At 37.8% G+C, this 22,076-nt stretch overlaps 1 protein-coding gene across 1 annotated transcript in view; it reads right to left on the bottom strand.

The window, feature by feature from the left end:
* Positions 1-376: 376 nt before the first annotated feature.
* Positions 377-22,076, bottom strand: part of LOC139694791 (tachykinin-like peptides receptor 86C) — a 216,336-nt gene continuing 194,636 nt past the window's right edge. Inside the window, exons 3-8 of the mRNA XM_071593313.1 lie at positions 8,571-8,784; positions 8,270-8,404; positions 4,711-4,791; positions 3,873-4,023; positions 2,620-2,816; positions 377-566 (exon numbers count right to left, since the gene is read on the bottom strand). Of these exons, the coding sequence (XP_071449414.1) occupies positions 377-566; positions 2,620-2,816; positions 3,873-4,023; positions 4,711-4,791; positions 8,270-8,404; positions 8,571-8,784 (968 nt within the window). The remainder of the gene's footprint in view (positions 567-2,619; positions 2,817-3,872; positions 4,024-4,710; positions 4,792-8,269; positions 8,405-8,570; positions 8,785-22,076) is intronic.

Below are 22,076 nucleotides of genomic sequence, written 5' to 3'. Positions count from 1 at the left end.
TTCTCAAAATACACTGGATGAATGTAACGACCTCAAACCTGCGCATGCGTGTTGAGGGGAATGTTACTTCCACATGGCTACCAGGAGTGCTTCTGAAGGTCATTTGTTTTTTGGTCTACAAGTATGTGTGCATTAGTTTTCAGCCTACTCCTCACCTCCAGCCTATCTTAACAAAATACCTTTTTCCAAAGAAAATATTTTTGCAAGTATATTTAAAGGCATATTTAATGTGTTCATATTCCTATTTATCAATAGGAAACAATATTTAAGAAAAAACATATCTTGTTAAAATTAAGTCTCACTGGAATATGCCAGGCAATATTATTAGTGAATATCTAATTTGAAAACGAGATATCATATATAATTTCAGTATTTCCTAGAAACCAATGTATTTAGTTGGCTTTCTTTCTTTATCACCTGATCGAACCGGCCTTCCAACTTCTGATTGACAGGCCGTGTGTGCCGTCACGTAGGTCTTGGGATGGTGGCCGAGAGCGATACTGGTTTCTTCACTGTTCCTGAAACACCGGCACTGACAAATTACTTGTTGAAAGTAAGATCGGAACCTAAAAGAAAAGGATAAATGCATAATATTTTAAAATATAAGCATTAAACTACGCTCAACTAGGTAATTTTTCTCCTCTATTTAAAATCATTGTATTTTCTCAATGTGGGCCAATTAAGCCGAAAAAAGCTTTGACAAAAATTCGTATTAAGATTTGCATGATAGAAAGCTATTTGGGATGACAGTTACTCGCATAAGAATAAGAATATCTTGCATTCGAAAGATAATATTTATAGCATACATGCATTCCCTGTGGGATACCTTCATTGCAAAATCGCACTGTTTTTTATTTCCTGCGGTATTGCTATTTTTAGATTACTATTCTCTACATTACTTGTTGATATGTTTTCACTGCGATATCATTGAAGTTGTGTGATTTAGTTCATCAGCTATTTATTTTCTTTGAAAATACTTGATAAAATTTAATGCACTATATCCACATCGTCTATTTATTTAAATATTTCATATGCATTACCAATTATAAAATTACGATGCAATTTTTGTATTTATTACATAAGCCTCCATCGCTTAAGATTTTGACCGACGGATTTTAACGTTTTTTCAGTCCAGGATTCGTATTCATAAATATATAATGCGTTTTATATATTGATTTTAATTCAATGAACAGGTGCTCATGAATATGAATGAACTGGGATATCTTTTCTTGAATGACAATAAGCTGCCATGCCCTTGGCGATACTCGAAACCATGAACACACTGAATATGTTCGAAGAAGCGTTATGAACCTTGAGCCTTGAACTGATCAACTTCGCCGGTCTTAATTACAGACGCTATGAAGCGTGCGCTGTTGCTACTCATTGAATATTATACAGGGTGCGTTCCAAAAGTAATGCAATTATTTTTTTTAAAGCAATTTATATAACAGATTTACATAAGCACCTAAAATTCTTCAAAGTACTGTCCTTTGGCCTCTACACACATTTTCTCCAGCGGCTCTGCAATGACCGGTACCGCGCTCTGGAAAGCGTCTTCGGGGACCTCTCGCAAGGTCTTCGTCACGGCTGATTGGGTCTCTTCTATGGATGAAAAACTGGTTCATTTCAGTGCTGTCTTAATGCGAAGGAACAAAACGAAGTGTGCCGGGGCGACGTTAGGACTATATAGAGGGGTGGGACAGGGTTGGCACGTGGAGTTGGGCCAGGAACTCGCGGACTCGTAGCGCGTTGTGGCAAGGTGCGTTGTCGTGATGGAGTTGTCAGGTGGCGGAGATGTCTTTCCTCGTCCCGATGACCCTTTTTCGGAGTCTTCCCAGCGCATCCACGTAGTAGGCAGCGTTAACTGTCTGTCCTTGAGGAACAATCTCTTTATGGACCACTCCTTTACAGTCGAAAAAGACAATGAGCATTGTTTTCATTTTTGATTTGGTCATTCTTGCCTTTTCAGGCTTGGGGCACTGGTCGGTGTGCCACTCAGAGCTTTGGCGTTTTGTTTATGGGTCGTGTTCAAAAACCCAGGTTTCATCACTAGTGAACACATTGTCCAATAATCAGGTTGATTCTCAATACGTTGCAAAAGTTCACTAGAAATTTCCGCTCGGCAGGTCTTTCGTGACACGGTCGGCGCGTAGAGGTTTACAATAACTGACGTCCTGCCGGTTTCACATTTTAGAGATCACTGAGACAACATGCAAATTTAGTAGTTGTATTACCTTTGGTTCGCACCTTGTATGGATTAGTTTACGATGCAATGTGACCATCGCCAGTGAAACACCAAAATGACCCAAAAACCAAAGGTGTATTAGTTAATTAAAAATTAATTAATTAGATGTAGAGGAATGATACGATTCAACAGGAATCTTAAGTAATACTTATCCCCTGGCGCAAGACCTTGCGGCGGCTTGAGGGGTACGATAACATGCGCGTAGATGATAGTTTTAAAAAACTTTGGTTCGCTTGCTTGTCACGTTCGTAGCACCGAGGATGGCCTGATTTACCAGGCCATTCTTCTCCGAAGCGTAATTAATTTCACACTTGTGTTTGAGCACAAGTGGATCGTGAGTGAGGAAGTTGAGGAAACGAAGAAAAGGTTCCTACCTGTCGTTCATGCAGTAGTATATGAGTGGGTTGAGGGCCGCGTTGGACATGGCGAGCCAATAGAAGGCCAGGTACACGTGCTGCGCGTGGGCCGCACCCGCTGCCCTGCGATGGTGGAAGACGTATAAGAAGTAGGCGTGGTACGGAAGCCAGCAGATGCTGAAGCCACTCACGACCAGGACCAGCATTCTCACGACCTTTGCGGCAAGAAAGACTGTTGTTAGGCACAGATGAAAAGGGAATTGATCCGTCCTACTGGTGGATCCTAGAGAAAATAACCATCTTATTAATTGTAAGTTCTTTCTTACGCTTTCTATCCCGTATATTTTGTTTCATTAAGTCGCACCGTTATCTGCCCTTCTGTGTGCATATATCCAAATATTACACACCATATAGTTGCACATTAATTGCGTTAAACTCGGGTGCCAGCGTAGTCTCAGGAATGGCGCGAACCCAATATTCACCGCCACGTTAATGCGTCCTTACAAAGTATGCGAGCAAATATGCCCTTTATTTTCGATGTGCATGCAGTTAATATTACAACCAAAATAGGCAATGATAACATTCGCTCTTATAAAGTGAGGTCTTACTCTTTTTTTTTAAGTGTAGAATTTCCTCTCGGGTTTTCTACCGGCTGAGAATCGGTCAGAATGGAGATTGACCCGAGAGGAATTTCTGAGTGACCTCATCTGTAAGAAAATAATACTGAGCAAAGAGCTTTTACTCCTAGCAAGAGTGACGAGAATTATAATAAGAGGAAAACAAGCAGGAAATTAAAATGTTGTGAAGCTTGAAGGCCTTATCGACCCAGTCATCAAATCTTTTAGTTACGCGAAAGATCCGCAAACTATAGAGTATTCATTCAAAATGAAAGTGACGTTCGAAAGTTTTCATTAGGTTGAGGGTGGCAATGTATTTTGTTGGTTTTCAAAATTAAATAGAAACTTGCGTCATACATATTATATCTTTTTATCTTTCCAATCATTAAAATTTGCATACATACTTTGGTGAAAAAGTTGGTCTCCAATGGGAGATTAAATTAATCCCACAGATTTAAGTATCCACTCGAATTGTTAAGCTTAGATTTGGTGTAATCCTAGGCATTGACCATACCTGGTTGGACTTTGTATTTACCATTTAGAATTCTCGCAATAAATTGTTGGCTTTACATAAAATCTGCATGGGATTATAAGTTAATTCATCGGAGGAATACATGCAAATTGAAATTGATTGGCAGGGCCACGGGGACTTACTTTCCTCTTGGTTGAGATGGCCTGCGCTTGCCTCGGCGTCATTTCTCCAATTGATCCGCTTCCCCAGAGGACTCTGCCGGTGAGCGAATAGCACGCGGCCATAACAGTTAAAGGCATCGCGTAGGTCACACCCAGGAAAATCACGTTGTATCTGCGGAGTGGAAAAATATTACGTAAAATTAGTTAGAGAGTTCATTTCAGATTAAAATTAACGCCGTTTCAGAGTTCGAGGTGGAACTTGAAAGTTCAACAAAGAGAAACTTGGAAGGCAAAATACCCTTTGTGTTGCACGATAATTATAAAACATTAAAGGGTTGTATTCTGCGTGGATTATAGATGAATCCGGATCCAGTTTTTGTTCGGAGGAATGTCGTAGGCCGTGGGCGTGGACCAATTAGCGCTCCCCTGCCAAATATTTATCCACGAATGCATTTCCTAGTTTTTAATAATACTTACTTCTTTCCAAATGATCCAGTGTGAGATTATTTACGTAAAGGCTAATTTCAAAGTTACATTGAGTAACCGAGGATATGAATGATGACGGAGAAGAAGTGCTGCAAAGAGTCTGCGGAGAGGGAATTCTATGGTGGCTCTAGAGTGGCATTCGGAAGCCTTTTTAGCGAAAGATGAATATATTTCCATGTTTTTTTATATTCTGATGGTGGATTATTGGGGGGAGAGATGAATACCTTTTTCTGCCATTCTACAACCAATAATTAATCCTTTTTATATCAAAATAATAGACGAAATATCACGACTAGGATACAAGTTGACTCTGGAGAAGTCTTTATTTCAATCTTTAATTCAATTAAAGCAGTTAGAATAGCATGCGACTTACGTGTATTCCGTTACGGAGGTGGGGAAGCTTCCATCCGGCCATAACATGAAACAGACGCACCTTGATTCCCCGTTGCGGTACCTGCAATTGTGATAAATCCAATTATGCATTGATGCATGTCCACTAACACTACAAGCATTGTCTTACGTCGCTCATGTTTCAGAAATACAGGGAAATCAATAGTTTTCAAATCAGTTTAATGATGAAAATTAGATAAATTAAACGTGCAGATTACTTAAATTTTTACTTCCCCCCCACTCCCATAGTATGGGGGGAAAGAACTATCCTTTTCATGGTACAAGTAGGCTATGCAATGCAGCGTAAATGCATGTTCTGAGTTTCACTGAACTCGTTTTAAACCATTTTTATCTCTCCGTGAATGTCTATGGCTGTATGTGAGTGATTTTTTGTGGGTGCGATATTTCAGAAATATTATCCTGAGCAGAAAAAAGTATATATATATATATATATATATATATATATATATATATATATATATATCAAACTTTTTTTCCAGAGTAAATGGACTAATTAGATTCACGCCAGCGTTCACCAACTGGACGTAATCAACTGGTTTCGACCTTTTTTCAAAGTGCCATTGGTACCACGTAAACAATTTTGATTGGTCAGAGAAATAATTTTATTAAAAAGATATGACTCTCCGTGATGCACTTATCTTATTTGTATAATTAAATTTAAAATAATTGAGCCATTGGCGTGAGATTTGAATCATTATGCAGACGGAGGATTATATATAATTATTCAAACTTTATCGTACCTAGCACGAGCAATCAATAAAAGGTATTTCATATTCGCGTTTTTAGTATTGTTTCGGCCCTCTTCAACGTGGTCGGTGTGGAAACCATATCTTTCGGCTCATCCACCTTGATGGGGCGAGTCCACTGAATACAGTCCACCTCAGAAGAAAAGATTATTTCTGAAGTTTTTTTGAATGTGTGAGGGGATGCTTTCGATGTTTGTCTTGCAAAGGCTCAAGGAAGAGCATTTAATGTACCTGCATTACGCATTATGTCGCTGTCAATTGGTAATGTTACTCTTTTATCATGCAGAGGAACACTACTCTATTATGGAGAAAATTCTTATGCTTATGATGCTGAATTTTTATTTGATCTACAAGGGTAGAGTGAAAACTAAAGCATACATGCCTTATATCTCCTTTTTCCTTATATCTATTTCCATGTGAATGGATATTTGTTCGCCAAATGGCGGGTTTTCGTGCATGAATATTGGTGTGTGTGTGTATATATATATATGTATATATATTAGTATATGTACGGAAATATACATATATATATATATATATATATATATATATATATATATAATCCTTTTGTGAAAGTCTCACGGATGTGAATAATAATGTACATGAAGATAGGACTAATGGAAAAAGACAAAAACACAGAAATACACAAAAAAGAAAAGAAACTCACTAGTTGTCGATTTTATGTCGATTTTCGTTAGTCCACGCCACACTTTCTCAAGGAAGAGAAGGACAGAGCTCTATTCATTGATTTACTGATGAATACATGCATTTTATTGAATATATTAATGCCCGTATGCCTATACATGTATGCTGTGTGTTTCAATAATGGGCTGTTTAGTCAGAGAAGGGGTATTTGCTGTCGAATTACGGATCCAGTGTGGCATGGATGGGAAGCAATCGCAATAAATCGAAAGTGATGTCTCACAAGCGACAGGCCAAACAAAACACTTGCGTCGGAATATATCAGTGCATGCGGGGAACATTTCTCAGATTTGGTGAAAATGTACGACGTTGTAAGTGGAGTAAAAGGGGAATTGCGTTCGCTGTACAAGTGTTAACAAAAGGGAGGGGAGTTGATAATAAGGCCTTGAATGGATAATGGAAACAGAAGATTAGTGAAGTTAGTAGGTAGCGCTATGGTCCCGAAAATTGGCTATTGAGAAGAAAAGATAAGGGTGGATTTTGTAGGCTTTCGAAATGTGAATGCTTGTGGAAGAATGAAAAGAATAAATCAAAAGGGAATAAAAATAGGGTTTTGGCGAGGGGAGGAGAGCGTGGGGACAGGAAATATTGAGAGTCAATAGGATGTGAAGGCTGAGATAGAACGGAGAATGATGGGTGAATGAAGTGGAGTGATGGGTGAATGAGGAGGGAGGTGTATTGGACAGTATGGCGGAAGGAGGAAAGTGCCTCCTATGTGGAGCTAATACATTGTTTGTTGTAAATTGGGGTTTTAAGGTATTTAGTGCCGTGCTCGGTTTGGCTTAGACATGTAACAACACCCTGTCCCAGAATCCACCATCGAAGAACTGCCTTGAGCGGTAGATTACTGTTAATAATCATGGACTCTATCCACCGAGGCCACGCTTACACTCTTGTTATCTTACAATCGGTGCGGATAACAGGACTATTGCAATGATGCCTTGTAAGTCATGGAGTTTATTTCAGGTAAAGAATTCGATCTCATTTTCCAGTAATCAAAATAACTCCATTTATCGTCCTTTCGATATTTAAACTCAGCAAAATATCAGGAGTGGGAAACGATTGGGCATTTTCCCGTAGATGGGAGGGGCGGGAAAGATGTTTTCAGCAAATTTGTTATCGATAGTGTTTTGTTGGTTTTTAATTAGAACATTACAAGTTTAATATCAATGAGGACTAAATGAAATGCAATTCTCTATGATAAAATGTACGGAAATGTTTCAAAATTTACAGCTGAAATAAAAATATTTGATCATCGACACAAGGGTTTTCTGTTCCCCGAGAGCGGCTCTCTGCAGAGAGTTTAGGGTGAGGGTGATTTATCCTTAGTTGACAAATTGAAAGGCCAGTGAAGTGCGAAGCCTTTTCGTTCGACAACGTTTTGTTATAAATTTGTGTCAACCTGGCACACCATTAAAATTGCTTCTGGTTAGTATCTGAGGGAAAAATAAAATATGGAAAAATATGCTCTCCACTCCAAACTCTTGGATAAATATGTATAGAGGCATTCGCCACGTTTTTTCGAGTTCAATATTATAAGCATTTGAGCCAAAGAACATTCCCTTGGCGTGCCAGAGTGACCTCGCCGATAGATGTTAAGTACAGTGACAAAGAAGTTACGGGAATAAGTTCACTAGTTGTAATGATTTTGCCAACATTTTATAAAATAAATAAAACTATTTCATATCCATATGCCGTGTATTTGCCTTCAATAAGAAATGAATTAATTTTGGGTTCCTAATATGTTTCAAATTTTATTTCAGGACTCATTTTTGAGAAAACGCGTGGAATGCAGAAACGTGAAACAAAATGAAAGGGCAGGGGGTGCACACTTTTAAATGATAATAGCACCCGTTTGATTACTGCTTCCAGTAGAAAAAGATTAAGGCTTGTGAAATTTTGTTCATAGGGATCAACATTATTGGCAAAAGGTTTTGTCATGGATACCCAGATCTGAACTTCGCCCTGGAGATATGATTGCATATGAGACTTGCGGTTGAGGACTGCGTGATGAGGAAATGTACCGAACTCTCTCTCTCTCTCTCATTCAGAATATGTACTTTGTACACTTACCATTGTACCATCGTGGTGGAATAGAGTAGGCACGGGAGCGCCAGGAGGCCACTGCACGTCCAAATGGCGCCCAGGGCCCACCGTGCCCTTCGCTTCGACTTGCGGTGCTTCAGAGGGTGCACGATGGCCATGTACCTGCGATCCGGACGAAAAAAAGCATCCGCGTGAGTGTGCGTGTCAAAATCGATATCCACGCGGAGGCGAGTATCTCACTGCTTGGCGAAGCCGCCGTTTGTTTGTTTGAAATAATAAGGGTGGGGTTGATGGACTCTCCCCTTTGCATGCGGACCCTTGTAATTACCTATCCACGGATATGGCGGTGAGGGAGAAAACGGAAGCCGCCACGCTGCAGTTGGCCACGAAGTTGGAGAGGGAGCAGTATGCGGCACCGAAGGGCCAATCACCATCGAGCATGAACACCAAGTTGAACGCACAGTTTAGAAGAGACAGGAGGAGGTCGGAAATGCTCAGGTTAACCAGAAAGCAGTTGGTGGCTGTCCTCATCCTGCGGTGGCCTTTAAGTAAGAAAAAGAAAATGAAAAGGTTTGCATTTGAATGAAACTGATTGTTGATACTTCGAATGAGAGGCGTTAAAAACTTGGAATGAAAATGTCTGTTTTCAAAATTTTTTCACACAGTTCTTATGTCCTTTTCCAGGAAATATATAATCATACGCATCTTATTGAACACCATTCCACCAGGTTTCTTTTTCCAGTTATAAAACGAAACGATCTCCGGATCTAATCATTTGACTTATGAAGGAGAGCGCGGGAATTGGATTTCTTTATACATTAACTGATGCTTTTTGATTGCGATCAAAGTTACGAGCTGTAACAGATTACCTTATGCAATGCCGTTGTGTGAAATTGTGGAAATTTCAATCAAAACCCGTATTACTTTCTTATTTGAACTTGAAGATTAAAATTTACGTATACTTCATTTTAAATTCCGTGAAACTGCGGGAGATGCTGCGACAGTAACTTTTAACGGAGTCATCCGCTAATATGCATTTCAATGCAACAAATTCAGAGAGTAAAAATCATTCGCCTTGATCGAGATCTCGATCAAGGCGAATGATTTTTACACTCTGAATTTGTTGCATTGAAATACTCTATTTTCTTTAAAATGTTTTTGTCGAACCTTAAGGTGCCAATAGCCAATGAAAGCATTTAAGTGATTCGCATAATTAAGTACGGATGAAATAACTATTTTCTATGCCGTCCTCATTAAAATCCGCTGTCTGTTCTGTGAGTGATTAATAATTAAATGCAGTATTTTTCTCTTAACAGTTCACAATTTTTTAATCGGACGGCAGTGTACACGTCTTTTATTATGTTCATTTTCTTTCACTTTGAATTTTGCCTTGGGGCATATTTTTTCATATTACGCCGCATTATGAAAGGAAGTATGTTCTTAATTACTGGTCTTAAAAAATATTTTAGGCTTAAAACCATTGGAACAATTTAGATTAAAACTAAATAATTTGTTCTTTATTTTTTTATCAATTGAAGTCTGTCCCTTCGTAAATAGTGTGAATGGCTAAGTCAAGTAATTTTTCCAGTCCATTTAAAAGTCAACTGGGAAAAGCTTAAGAAATAATTCGGTGATTTTTACATTTTTGTTCTCGACGATAAAACTTGGGGGCCCTATTGTTTTAGCGCAGTGAGTCACTCTCTTTAACTATTCGTTAATTGAGTTTTTCAAGCCTTTCTTCCAATAATCATCGAATAAGGCGAACGATGTCTTTTGCAAGTGGGTCACATGTGTTGTTCGACTAACACGACGCTGAATCAACCGCCTCTGAGCACATTTCGTCCGCGGAGGCACTTCAAGGTCGACCAATATTAAGTGCCACGCGCAGTTCGCCTCCGGGTCCTGCTGAATGATGGCCTGCCCTTGTCTTCCTGAGTGCTCTGGTTACACTGAGTTTCGAGGACGAGAGAAGGGAGTGTGTGTATTGATCGCAGAGATCGAAGGAGGATAATAAATATCTTTCGCTATTTCATGTCACGATGTTTTTCCGATTCTAATTTCAAATTTTTAGTAAAGGGAAGAGTCTTCACCAAAAATCTGGTTTTTTACGCTTGTGGTGCATCTGGAAATAGGACTTGTCTTCAAGATTTTCATTTACTCGAATTTGTTCTCCTGTTTATTTAATCTTTATTTTTTCATGGCGACTAACATTAACCATGAATGATACCTAATGATGTCGCCTATGCCTGGAAGGCGGTAGTATTATAACAAAATGTTTGTGCTAAGATATACGAAGTTTATTTATTTGGTAAATATTTAGTCAATAATAAAGCTTTTTCATTTCGAGTCTTTTATCAGGAGAATTTCACGGCCTTCCTCGCGAACAAATTGCTTGATTGTTCGAGTCTTACCTCCGTCCCTATTTTGGAATTCGACTACTGCTCGTCGCAAACTTTTTTCGTAACTCGTCTGATATTAGTTTATTCCGTTTAACTTTTCCGAATAAAATTTGCCCTCACTTGTAGAAACATCATAATGAATAAATACATGTATTGAAATTCCAGAGAATTCCATGGTCTCATGTCAAGTGTAACTACTACTTTTTTACTGGTTTGACTGGTTTTTTGTTACCGAGATTACAATGGTGGTTGTCCAAATGAAAAAAAATTATTTGGTGAGCGCTTTAAAAATATTTTAATTAGATATGTCGGCTGAGTAAGGGTTAGCTGTCTGTACAAGTTCACGCTCGGGGGTGGGGAAGAGAGGGATGTGAAGATTGGTACATGTTACCTCAAGCTCTGTAATTGCGAATAGCATTCGGAGATATACTCAAATAAATGGCATAACCCACCAGTTGAACCGCTCGCCTATACATTTCGCTGATCTTTTTTTTATTCGTAGAATGTAGAAATTCAGAAATTCGTAGAAAAAATAGTAAATGTACCGCCAAAATCGTGGAACGAAGAGACAGTTTAGTGGTACGATAGTTAGTACCCGGAAACAATTGTTCATACAATTTCAATGGGAGATTTTTTTCAGCGACCAGCACTCACACTGAAATGAATATAAGGGTTATATGCTGTACGAGGTCTGTCCAATAAATACGCGACCTGGGACCATAAAAACTTTATTTTGCAAAATTTAGTCTACATCGATTCTGTCCCCTTCAAAGTACTCTCAATTCGTTGCTATGCCCTTATTCCATCTTCTCTATTCCACTGTTTGAAGCACCCTTGGAAGTCCTCGGCAGTTAGGGTTTTTAGTTTTCTCGTCGTTTCTTGTTTTATTGTGTCCACAACTTCCCAGTGATGTCCCCTAATCACATTTTTGCATTTTGGAAATAGGAAAACGTCGCAGGGGGCGAGATCTGGGGAATAGGGAGGATGATCAAGGCTGGTGATTGAATTTTTTTTGCCAGAAACTGGCGAACAATCAATGCTGAATGTGCAGGTGCATTGTCATGGTGAAGTATCATTATCATCCATCGCCGGGAGTCAATTTGATCTTAGGCATTATTCGGGCTTATGTCATTATAATCATCATCATGCTCGTCTGAAATCTAATCAAAAAGTAGGCTTTAGTAAAAATTATTTCTTGGGAATTGAATTACATCTTGTTTTTCATTTATATTCTTGAGTTTAATCTTGAAAAGAGCTTTTTTTTTGGAAGAAGAAACTTAAACTGATCATTTGAATAAAGAAACCGCTTGACTGTTCTTGATGAGAGTGTCACAATGCGTTCAATGAAAATTCTCTTTTTTTCCCAATAATTTTAATCTGAGACTGCTGTTATTAATACAATTGATATGTTTATTCAATAAAATGAAATATTTTAGGGAATTCGAAATACCAGATATGTGTCAATGGAAAAAATCTGGAAAAAAATGGTCAAGCCCTTTGATTTCACTGCTATAGATTTCCAGAGCGATTGGCGGCACAGGTTGTATGGAACGGAGAGGTCATTATGGACACTTATTTTTAGCGGCGCGAAGAAAATCGACGATCTACTTCCATTTGCCAATGATGCCGTATGTCTTTCATATGAGATGCGTTGTGCCTGAGGCTCAAGCTATGTGGAAAAGAGCATTCAATGAATGGAAGAAAGTGCAATAGCGATTCCGACAAGGCAGCCCATTTTGGGGAAATTTTCGGTCACCAAAGAGAAATTCATGTCAATATTATTAAAACTCGAAAATGCGGATGGAAAATGTAAGGCGGCACACAAGTCCCAATTATTACAATCAAACTTGCTTTGGAAATAATAACATGACATCTCAAATTCCAAAGAAACTGCGGGAGATGCCGCAACAGTAACTTTTAACGGAGTCATCCGCTAATGTGCATTTCAATGCAACAATTTCAGAGTGTAAAAATCATTCGCCTTGACAAAATTTCAGAGTTTAAGAGGACGCCTCGGTAGCTTAAGTGGCTAAAGCACTCGACCGGATATTGATGTATCTGGGTTCGAATCCCAGTCAAGACGAATGATTTTTACACTCTGAAATTGTTGCATTGAAATGACATCTCAAATCCAGTCAGTATCACAAAAGATAATAAATAAAATCAAAACATTACACTTAAAGGAAACTTCCAAACACTAATCTATAACACATAAGAAAAGAAAATCCCCGTTTCATTTACATCGGTTTCCCAAATCAGCAAGAAAAGCAAAATCAAAACTAAGCTGTTACATACCATTTTACATAACACATCAATGAAATTATTATTTAAATGGTGTAAAATTAACAAAAAGTATTTATCCTGTTAGGAAAGGGATCGAATAGTTTTGCAGGTAAACTCTTACGATCAACAATTGTTTTATTGAGAAATGAAAATTTTATTTTCATCCGTTCTTTGTACCCGGAATTTTACCTTGAATTTGCAATCATTTCTCCCTATAAAATTTGTATATCCCGCCTCTTTCCTTAGTTCTGCCCAAGCTTTCTCTCCCTTTAGAATGCGGAAAATTCCACAAAGTCTGCTAATTTTTCTTCTACTTTGTTATAGTCGGGACATAAATACCATTATGATGATGCGTACCAATGTTTGGTAATTCTTGGGCAATATCATCTCCGGGAAGCAATTGAATCCGGAGTTTGATCCAGGAACCAATGAAAATCGCCTAACGTCCATGCAATATTATGGAGAAGGCTTTTTAGATCTCTTTCGAGTAGAACTAATTTAATCAATGGTAAAAAATATGGGCCAGATTCTACTTTTAAATATATTAAATTCGTATCAAAATTGATCAAAGGCCGTCTCAGTGATCTTTACTCGTATTAGCCACATAAAGAAACGGTGGTATTTTTTCAATCAACACCTAACGACGTTCTCATCGGGAGCAAGGGAATATTTTTCAAGAGGAGCTAGGTTTTTTTAAGGAGGAAAGGTATTTAAGGAGGAAAGGTTATCGGCTCATCACCTGGCGAAAAAGCTAGAATATATATTAAAATTTAGTCTCAAAATATATCCGTAGGGTACAATATTGATTATAATGCAACAATTTAGCAGATGACTCCGTTAAAAGTTATTGTTGCGGCATCTCCCACATTTTCTTTGGATATTTAACTTTAGATTTGGAAAATTTGGAGAATTTATTTAGGAAACCTGAACGGGTTTAACGTTTAGACAGTTATATTTAAAGTATATAGGCTGGAATTAGAAATCCAAGTTATCTGCCTTACGGAAAAATTGTGGTTTTCGCAAAAAAAGGAAAATTTTAGTTATATTTTTTTACATTTTATACAGAAAGCTACCTTTTTCTATTTAAATAATGTGCTTATAATTATACGTAGGTTGAAATTAGAAATTAACGCCATCTGCCTGATATATGAAGTGAGACTTACGCGAAAAAAGAGGAAAGTTTTAGTCATAATATTAAACATTGATGCAGTAGGCTAGCATTCTATACATTCCTAAATAAAGGTGAGGGCGATGGACCGATTATCATTATGAAGATGGCTGAATAATGGACCAGGACCAGGAATGAGTAGTGAACCTGTAGTACTCCTTCGGAACTTTGTTCCACTGGAGCCATGGAGTGTTTTTATGAGGTGATAGTTGAAGGAGCATTTTATTTATTAGCTTATTAGATTTTTTTTTTTAATTGATATATAATTTTTTTTTTCTTTTTAATGATTTTATATTCTTTTTGTTTTTTTTTCTTTTTTTTTATTACATATTTTATTATTTGATTTTGATTTTTTTTTTATTAATTATATTGCTTTTATTATTATTATTATTATTATTTTTATTTATTTATGGGAAATTGTGGCGACCTTAAGAGTGGGGAATGATGGGGTTAACCAGGGAGGGGCCCTCCGCCTGCCGAATTACACACGGGTAACGACGCCTAGAGGATTCCAGAAGATTGATTGTTGACTGAAGGCTAAGAAACATGCGGGCGGGGAATGGATGGCGGTGAGAGCATTTTTGTGGGAAGTTTGTCAACTCTAGATTTAACGGTTATCAAGATTGCAAATTCCCTGGCAATTATACGCAGGCTGATTTTGCTCTGTTCTCTTTATTCGGAGAAAAAAGGGCGCACCACAAAACGGTAAATATGTTGCCGAGGCTATTTTTAAACCGGTTCACTACTCAGCCGAATGAATGAGCTTCTCAGAAAAACCTATCTGTGATTCGTTCCTTGCAAATATAAGTTAATTAAAAACCTTACATGCCAAATGACATTTAAAGTTACATCTCATGACGTTTATGCGAAAGAATTACAATAAATTAAATAAATTTTTCTATAGGAATGTGTTAAAGGAGTACTTCTATCAAGAATAGTTACTCGTACATCGATCAAAGTATTCTGCCTATTGAGAGCACGCTTTTGGACGGTCTCTCATAACTGTTATCTTCTGAATATCACGACAATTTCTTCATGTTATCGCTTAAGCATTTACTTCTTTATTTCCTTGTAACTTTTTCCTGCGTCCATACTGTTTAATAATTCAAATCTCCTCCTACTTCTCGTCCGCTTACTCCGTACATTCTTCCCCCTGTCACAGCTTGCAACATCCCTCCTCCTTCCAGCATACATATATATATATATATATATATATATATATATATATATATATATATATATATATATTCATACATGTTTTCCTTTCCTTTTTGATGTGAAAATCTGTGCGCTAAATGAATTTGTGTCCGTCTATATGCATTTATGGGTAGGCATGAATGCCAATATAAGATTTATGCCTAATATTAGTAAAATGCATACAACGATTGGTTCAATGAAAGAAGAGACCATTTGATCTCAATTTCGCCCAAATTAATACCTCTATCTATCTATCAATCCACAGCGTCGTCGTATTTGGAATGGAACAAATCATAGTTGAAAGCAGGTTAACGATTTTCTATCCCTATTGGCACCTCTTAAGAAGTTGGATATTGCAATTAAACATGTTTTAAGTGTTTCTTTGAATGCCATTTTGATAAAATTTCCAGTTTGAAGAGACAACTAATAAAAAAAGAGGAGGTACTTATAATCCATGGCACCTGCGGGAGGCAAAGGTGGGCGAAGTGGGGAGCTAGGTCGTAAAGACGCAAAGGAAAGTGAACACACACCAATGAGCACCACTTTCTGCAGCAACAGCAGCAGGGTCCAATTTTATTTCCTCGCAGAGCCCTTCCACGGGTAACTAGAGGGATCGAAGGGCCCTCAATGCGTTTCCAGTGTGAGTGCATATAAAGTTTCCCAAGGAGTTTCATTTGACCCGAAGGTTCTCGTTCGTTCATCTCTCGAACGGTTGGAAGCCTATTCCTAAATCCTACTATTGTTGGATTGGGTTGTTGGACGATCGTTTTTCAGAAGCGAGACTCAATCGAAAACGAGACGAGCAGGGACGTCCAAGAGGCGGTGGCTGCTCCGCGCCCCAGTTCTTGTTTCGCTCTCCCCATTCTTCCCTTCTTCTCCGGCTTCATCAAAATGAGTGACGATGCGCTCCCTTAAAAACCAACCACAGCGCTGTTCAAAGGGTTCTCGCGTCCCCCCCCCCTTCTCCTACCTTTCCATCACATCTGTTCCATGGAGGAGCCTGCTAAGGATTTTTGACTTGAACCACGACTCGATCATTTGGAATCCCTCACGCGACCGCATTTGGAGAGAGGGGGAGCGTGGGGATAGCTTTTGAATAATACCCAGCGCGGCCAGGAAGTTATAAATATAGAGCAAATGAGAGAGAGAGAGATGGAGTGGGTGAAGGGAAGAAAGGGCGAACGGGAGATAGGGAAATTTGATGAGGAATCGTATCGCAAATTGTGATGTGGAAGCACCGCCATCCGAGAAAAGTTTTGAACCGCAGCGTAAGGAGATACACATTTTAAAATCCCTACACTATTAGGTCTTTTAGAGGGAAATTCGTCCCGTTAGTCAAATGCGTCCAAAGAGAAACTGTGAAAAGTAAAAAATTAAAAAAAGTTTCCCGCTTTAAAAATCGATACCGCAATGCTCTTAGCCCGTAATTCAATTTCATCAGATCTTCGAATTTTTGTTGGCTCCTTCGGTCTAAGGATTTTTCACTCGAGACTTTTTAAATATCAGGAAATTCGGACAAATATAATTAAAATATGCTGCTAATCGTACCTAAGGGTTTTTTTGTGGAAAAGTTGACAAAAGCTGCCTTATGTTTTCCGCGCGTTCAAAGGAACAGGTGTTTTTGAATTCTTTCTATATTTATTGGAAGGATTTGTGTAACTAAAGAAATCCACATCGGGGGTTCAGGCAGGCGTGCAAGTTGTGATCATTTACAAACGATGTATATCCCAATGTAATTTTTAATCATAGCTCAAACGCTACTACGTTACATTTTGTATTAATATTATCAATCAAGCATGGACCTGATGATGCTTATGGTGAAATCGGCTAAGGAATTAAGCTACTGTGCTAATTCAGTATTTTCTTTAATTTCTCGATGAAAACTGTAAAATGTGGAGTAATCTGAAATTTTAAACCTTTTTTCTCTAAATTTGATTGTTTTGGAATTATTTTCATTCATTTGGCGTTCTTCCTGTCCCTGTCTTAGGGGTCGGAGACCATGCATTGTATGTCCACGTGATAGTAGACATTCCTCTTCTTGCTTCTCAATTCTAATTTGCTACGTTATTGGATAGATTTTTACTGCATTTATAGATACATGTGTAAGTTAGTTCCAAATGCAGCAAATATATTAATTATAATAATATGATTAGTAGCAAATATATGTATATATATATATATATATATATATATATATATATATATATATATATATATATATACTATATATATATATATTTGCACTAGTGAAAGTTAAAAGGTTTTTGCATGAATAAATACACCACTGTGGGTGTTGTTTTGCGTGAATTTGTTGGTTTGGCGTGTAGTTTTATCCTCTTTTACGGGTGGCGACCTAACACCCTCCACTACACATCTATGTCTTATGGGGTATTATTATTATTGTTATTATTAAGTAATCTACCGGATAAGGTAGGTTTTTGGATGGACACAACTACCAAATAAATATTTTGTTACTCCTAACAAAACACAATCCAGCAACCTACTTTACATCAAGTCCTTCTTCATATCTGTGTACTTCCTTCCTCCCTTCATCCCATCCAACATCCCTATCCTCTTCCTGCCCTTTCCTCGTTTGCCTAACATTCTCCTCTCTATTTCAGTCTTCAACATCCCGCTGCCGGTCAATACCCCCTTCAGCCACTTTTCCTGCCTCCATAGGATTGCTCCCAACAAACCCCTCTCTTCGCCCACCATACCAAGTACTTCCTCATTTATTTTCTTCTCAGGTTACTCTCCTTCCCCTAAAGGCGCGAACGATTTCATCTTCCCCGTATTAATACTTTTATCTCGCAGTACTTAATATTTCCGATCAACTCATTTCCCGTGCAGAACCATCAACCACGGAGTTCACGTTTACATAATTAGCCCGAAATCCACCAAAAAGTTGCGTGGCGGGGGGTATAAGCGCCAGACAGATAGATACACAGATAGTCGCCTTAATTTTGGAGCGAGATCGAGACTATGGAATTTCGTTTACCACTCTAACCACAAGAGTGAATGGTAGAGAGGAGGGATGTTTAAGGAGTTAGTAAAAGGAAAAAAACCCTGAAAACACATATATACTAGTTCCTCCGGACCAAGTCTATATTCTTGAATTATATAGCAAAATTTAAATCTTCACTCGAACACAATCATGATTGAAAAATGTGGATAATAAAAGGTACGACATGGCCATTTGACCGCTTTAACTTCTTCCAAGGGTCATCCAACTTATAGGTAATAAACACGCCCGTCTCAATTTTCAGGGATCCCATAATCTACATCAATTTCAAGGTTTTAAAGGTTATTAATCAAATTTTAGCAAGCACAATGCCACTGCAAAGTTTCTTTTAGCCGAGACTTGGGTTTTTGCTGTTCGCTTCACCAATATGGTTCCCTGAGAGCAAGACAGGAAGTATAGCGTGGGGTAATTCTATGAAACAAATTCAATATCAAAGATTTTTTGACTCCTAGCAAAACACAACATCCTACTCTACATCAAGTCCCTCTTCATCTCTCAGTACCTTCTTCCTCCCTTCATCCCGTCCACATCCCAACCCCATTCCTTCCCTTTCCTCGTTTGCCCAACATTCTCCCCTCTATCACAGTCTTCAACATCCCACTCTAGGTCAATACCTCCTTCATCCACTTTTCCTGCCCCCATAATATTTCTCCCAACAAACCCATCTCTTCGCCCACCATACCAAGTACTTCCTCATTTGTTTTCTTCTCTGTCCATTTCACCTTCTCCATTCTTCTCCACACCCACATTTCAAAAGCCTCCAGTCTACTTCTATCCTCCTGCTTCAATGACCACGTTTCCGCGCCGTACATTCCTACGCTCCATATCATAGTTTTTACGAGTCTTTTATTAACATACTTACTCAACGTCCCTGTCATCAACTCCCTCCTCCTTGTGAAAGCCTCTTTGCTTGGCGCAATTCTTCTCCTTGCGTCAACACTACTTTAACCGTGTTGGTCGAAAAAACTTACGAGATACGTAAACTGTTTTCAAATTTTTGCCAATTTATTTTAATATTTAGCTTAGCCTTTTTCTTTTTGAAAATCGCTTAATCTTTGTTTTATTGATATTGATTCTCATCCCGTATATATCGCACTGAATGTCTAATTCACTCAGCAATGCTTGCAGTGGGCTATTGTGTTGATGTAAATTGAGTGATGGCTGAGGGAGGTAGTAATAGAATGCTCTCCAAATATGTTTTAGGTTTGTTGAGTTGGCAGTTTCCAAGTTATTTCAATTTATGGTAATGTAATTTTTTTAAATACGATATCTCATCAACGATTTAGTACAAAGAATTTTCCTAATAAATGGAGATCGAAAATATCATGCCACTGCTTGAAGTTGATGATGAATTTAAGGTATAATTAGTCGAATATTTAGAGCAATGCGATGCTAACCGATCACCGCCCATCGGTCACTCATTCATTGGGAAGCAACAAGAGTTCAACCTGGTAGATTGCCTGATGTCAAAATAGATTTCGGATTCCCCTGGCTATAGCTGGCTCGAATTGAAATCTAAGCAAGAGGTATGCCTACGAAGTCTTTGAAAATCCTTACTTAATTAAAGTGGTTCATCTGTTATCAAATCAAACATTGAAAATATCGGTGAAAAATTGGATGTGAAGCGTTGGGTTTCGTAAGTTATGCTGTTAAACAGAAATATGTTAGTTAATTGAAGGCTTTTGACAGTGGGTGTGGAGAGGAATGGAAATAAATAATATGGGCGGAAAGAAAAGCGGAGAGGGTGGGGAATTGTACAGCATGAGAGATTTTTGGTAGATAGTCGGAGAGGGCAGGCTAAGTGGGTACAGGGTGCCGAAGTGGTGTCTGAAAGGAGAATGTTGGCGAGGAAGAATGAAAGCCGGGTAACGATAGGGAAAATAGGTCGGTACTTTGATGGCGTTGAAGGGAGATAGTACGTATGTATAGCATTGGAATGATTTCGTGACGGAAATGGTTTCTATGTCAAATTGTGTATACTTATACATATACTTACAACTTCAAAGTTTCGCTCAAAACGTCAATGCTTAACACTTTCAACGGTTCACCTCCCCCTCATAGAGAGATCACTATTAATGCTGGTGATATTAATTGAATCAATTTCATTTGGCATTAATATCATTTATGTATTAGTTATGACAATATTATGTATCTACCACGGTTAAATGAGACGAATGTTTTCGGTATTAGTATTTTTTTCCCATTTCAACAAATTTAGTTCAGCTTTTGCTGTGAATAAAGTGATTTTTCCCTCCTTTGGTCAATTTTAATTCTTCAATTACTAAAAAATATCTGTCGGAAATTCACAAATGCTAAAATGTGAGGAATCCTAATTTCTCTTAACAATGATAATTAACAATTGGATGGTGGTAACCCTCCTCCAGGCGCTCGAAACGCTAAACGTAAGTCGTCCGCATGCAGAAATTGACGAAAGTGGCTTATAAATGGACTCGTTTCGCTGGTGACGCATGATCGATGATCATTTTGCAACAGCTGGCACTGTAGAATGGGGATGAGAGATGAACCCTATGCATTTCACAGAGCGCGATCTCAAAAATGCATCTTCTTCTGTACCAACTGTTTTAATTTCCTTGAGTGTTATTAATATACATTAGTAGTATAACATAATGATAAAAAAAATCTATAATAGTGAATAATATTAGTATATATATATATATATATATATATATATATATATATATATATATATATATATATATATATATATATATATATATACATATGTATATATTAAGCATATGACAAAAATATCATACAAATCTAGGTAGAAGAAAATGGGAGGGTATTGTCTCTCCAATTCTACTGAAATGCCGAAGGATTTAAGAATATTACAGGTCGGTAAATGCTGTGAAAGGGAGAATAAAAAACGGGCTATTACACAGAATGAACTATGGCTTGGAACAAAAGTTGACGGAATATATGTAGCTTTATAATTGCAACAATTGAAGCTATTAAATGAAGAATACAATGTATTTTTCCACTGTTCTTTATTTGGGTACTACCAGTTTCCTGATTATGACGCAATCACCCAAAGAACGGTTAGTAGCAATTTTCCACAAGACTAAAATAGCGAGAGGAATTAAATAACGAGACTATTGAAAAAAAGGAATACAAAATAATTGTAATTTTGCGTTCATTAACTTCGTGAATTTTGAGAAAGTGATTCGTGGATTACAGTGGACTGGGAAAATTTGAATAATGCAGGATATATCAGTAGACTTGAGGGATAGACAACTTATTCGAAACTTTTTATTTGAACTAAAATTCACGTGGAAGAATTGCAGAAGAAAAACGGGAAAGATACCGATCCTGATTTTACATATTATGAAGCATAAATTAGAAAGACAGCCAAGGAGTTATTGCTGAATGCATCGGATAATCAATTCGAAAAACATGGATTTGATGATTTATCGCCTAAAAACCAATAAAATTAGATCGTCAAGAAGTAGGAAGACTAAGATAAGCAAAGTCGAAAGAAATACACGGGAACCGATAAAATAATTAAATTACTTTTGAAGCAATTTAGACGAAAATAGACCAATAGTAAGAAATATAATAGAGGTGCATTGAATGAAGGAGGAACATAATTTACAAGTTGGAGGGAATTAGTAACAGGCACGCCATTTACGGGGGTAATGAGATGGTTAATTAATACTTAGTGGAAGGTTTGAGTGTTGCATACATCTTGACCCTGTTTTTCGAGGCAAAAGGATAAGCAGAGGCTGGATGAGGCTTCTTCGATGG

The sequence above is a fragment of the Hetaerina americana genome, unplaced genomic scaffold (genome assembly GCF_022747635.1).
Source record: "Hetaerina americana unplaced genomic scaffold, ioHetAmer1.1.p SCAF_55, whole genome shotgun sequence".
NCBI classification, from domain to species: Eukaryota; Metazoa; Arthropoda; class Insecta; order Odonata; family Calopterygidae; genus Hetaerina; species Hetaerina americana.
Note: the sequence above shows the minus strand (reverse complement) of the source record. Positions and strands in the feature narration are given on the sequence as shown.